Here is a 2111-nt window from a genome sequence, read left to right as displayed (position 1 = left end):
GTGTGTGTGTGTGTGTGTGTGTGTGTGTGTGTGTGTGTGTCCACAGCAAACTATGTCCATTGATAGCACAGCTAACACAAATGTAACACTGATGAGTCATGTGGTTGTTGTTGTTGTTGTTGTTGTTGTTGTTGTTGCATACTAATATAGGAAATATGTTTTGTAAGAGGGTTTTCATCTGATCAGCAGAAACCATTTGGTAACAGAATAGTGTCACAAAAAAATGGTTGTGTTTCTCTTATGAACACTTTTCATGTGCAGTATACATCCAGTCTCATATTTTCATCTTGTATAAGTTATTTGTTTCCAGATACAATATAGCTTGCTTTCAATGTGTGAAGTTCCTCTCTGAATATAGGTACCTTTAATTTGTATTTCATATCTAACTGACACAAAACACTTGCAAGTAAATAAAAAAGTTTTCATTTTGGTAAAAAAAATAATTCAGTAATATTACTATTCAGTTTTTAACACAAATGTTGCCAATTGATGCATTGTACCAGAGTTAGCCTTAGGCTAATTTACACATGCAGTTCCTAGGGAGGGCATCATTTAAATCCATCATATATAATATATGTTGACCTTTTTTTTAATTAATTCAGAAACATTATGTTGACGAGAATTGATCATTAAGTTAATTATTTAGCCTGCCGTTGACAGAGGCATGCTTTACTTTCTTTGTGTCGTTTTGAATAAAGAGAGTGACAAAACAAATGAGAATACCGTACAGTAAATAAAAGAAATGATGATATTTTTACTTTCAAAATTTGGATTAAATTTCCATTTTAAAACTAAGGCAAAGTGCAGCAACTTAACTCAAATACTATAGCTTTAAATATGCTTTGTGAGGACCCTCATCTGTCAGGTGTTGATTTCTGCAATTGAATTCTGATAGTTGTGTTTGCTGTCTAACAGGTGTTGAGTTTGTTGTGCCGCGGACCGGCTTCTACTGTAAACTCTGCGGACTGTTCTATAATAGTGAGGAGACTGCAAAGACCACTCACTGCCGCAGCACCGTGCACTACAGGAACCTACAGGTACACACTGCACAGAGACACACTGGTCCTTCAGACTCAGACTTAGACTAGACTTCTCTTTATTAATCCTTTTGAGATGACTCCTGCAAGTTTCCAACATCCGTTTTTAACAAGGAGAGTACAGTATAGAGAGAAAAAAGGAAGACAGTATAAAGCTAACAGTAATAATAATAATAATAATAATGATAATAATAACAATAAAAACAATAAAATAAAAACCTTTGGCTATAAAAAAGACATAAAAAAGGGGAAGTTGGTGATGATGACGAGAAGGAATATGTTGACAATTGGGAATTATACAATTCAACATTGTATTCATTCTTTAGTGAATTATACGAGCATGCTAACCCTCACTGAGGTACTTCTGTGTATCTGACAGTTAATGTACATGTAGTACTGTATTTACATATACAACATGTCTTCATGTGCATTTGCTGTCACACCTTTTATAATAGCAAATGTAATATTATTATTAAAGATTTGAATCTGTATGCCTGTATGCTCCACTGTACTGAGTGTACTGCTGGTGTGGTCCACAGTTAGTGTGGTCCGGTAGCAAAATTCACAAAATTTCACCACCTGTTGCTCGGTTGGTAAGTTATCACTTCACATACACAGCACATGTGTTTCACATAAATTTTGTTGCCTTTCTTCTTTTACTTTTGTTGCTTTTCTTCAATTAAATAAGGCGTTCTCTAAACTGCAAAAGACAGTAAATATAGCCTATAATAAACTAATAATATTAATTTTAATAATTGAGTAACTTAAATGCTAAATTTGCCGGATCCAGTTTCTCAAATGTGCAGATTTATATGACTTTAAATGAAACGTCTTTGTTCCTGCTTTGTACTATTTAATGGACAAAACAAAGCATTGTAAAAATGTTCTTACTGATATTTTAGAGACTAGAGTCTTTTTCAAAATGTTAATTGAAAAAAAAAACAGAGTAATCAAAAATCTAACACAAAATGCATGAATGCTGTCAGATGGGCACACAAACTAGCGCACACACACCCACACACCCACACACCCACACACACCCACACACCCACACACACACCCACACACACACAC

The 2111-nt window shown here is 34.4% G+C and overlaps 1 protein-coding gene and 1 long non-coding RNA gene across 3 annotated transcripts in view; one reads left to right on the top strand and one right to left on the bottom strand.

Annotated features, from left to right (window-relative positions):
* Positions 1–2111, top strand: part of rbm20 (RNA binding motif protein 20) — a 71970-nt gene that overhangs the window by 51267 nt on the left and 18592 nt on the right. For both annotated transcript variants that reach the window (XR_004334159.1, XM_032530000.1), the window contains exon 13: positions 916–1037. Coding sequence is in view for 1 of the 2 variants with exons in the window: in XM_032530000.1 (XP_032385891.1) it covers positions 916–1037 (122 nt within the window). In the remaining variant the exon portion in view is untranslated. The remainder of the gene's footprint in view (positions 1–915; positions 1038–2111) is intronic.
* LOC116698636 (uncharacterized) overlaps positions 1–2111 on the bottom strand; it is an 18015-nt gene that overhangs the window by 10014 nt on the left and 5890 nt on the right. The window lies entirely within an intron of this gene.

This window comes from Etheostoma spectabile, chromosome 2 (assembly GCF_008692095.1).
Source record: "Etheostoma spectabile isolate EspeVRDwgs_2016 chromosome 2, UIUC_Espe_1.0, whole genome shotgun sequence".
Taxonomy (NCBI): Eukaryota; Metazoa; Chordata; class Actinopteri; order Perciformes; family Percidae; genus Etheostoma; species Etheostoma spectabile.
This window is presented reverse-complemented; position numbering and strand designations above follow the sequence as displayed.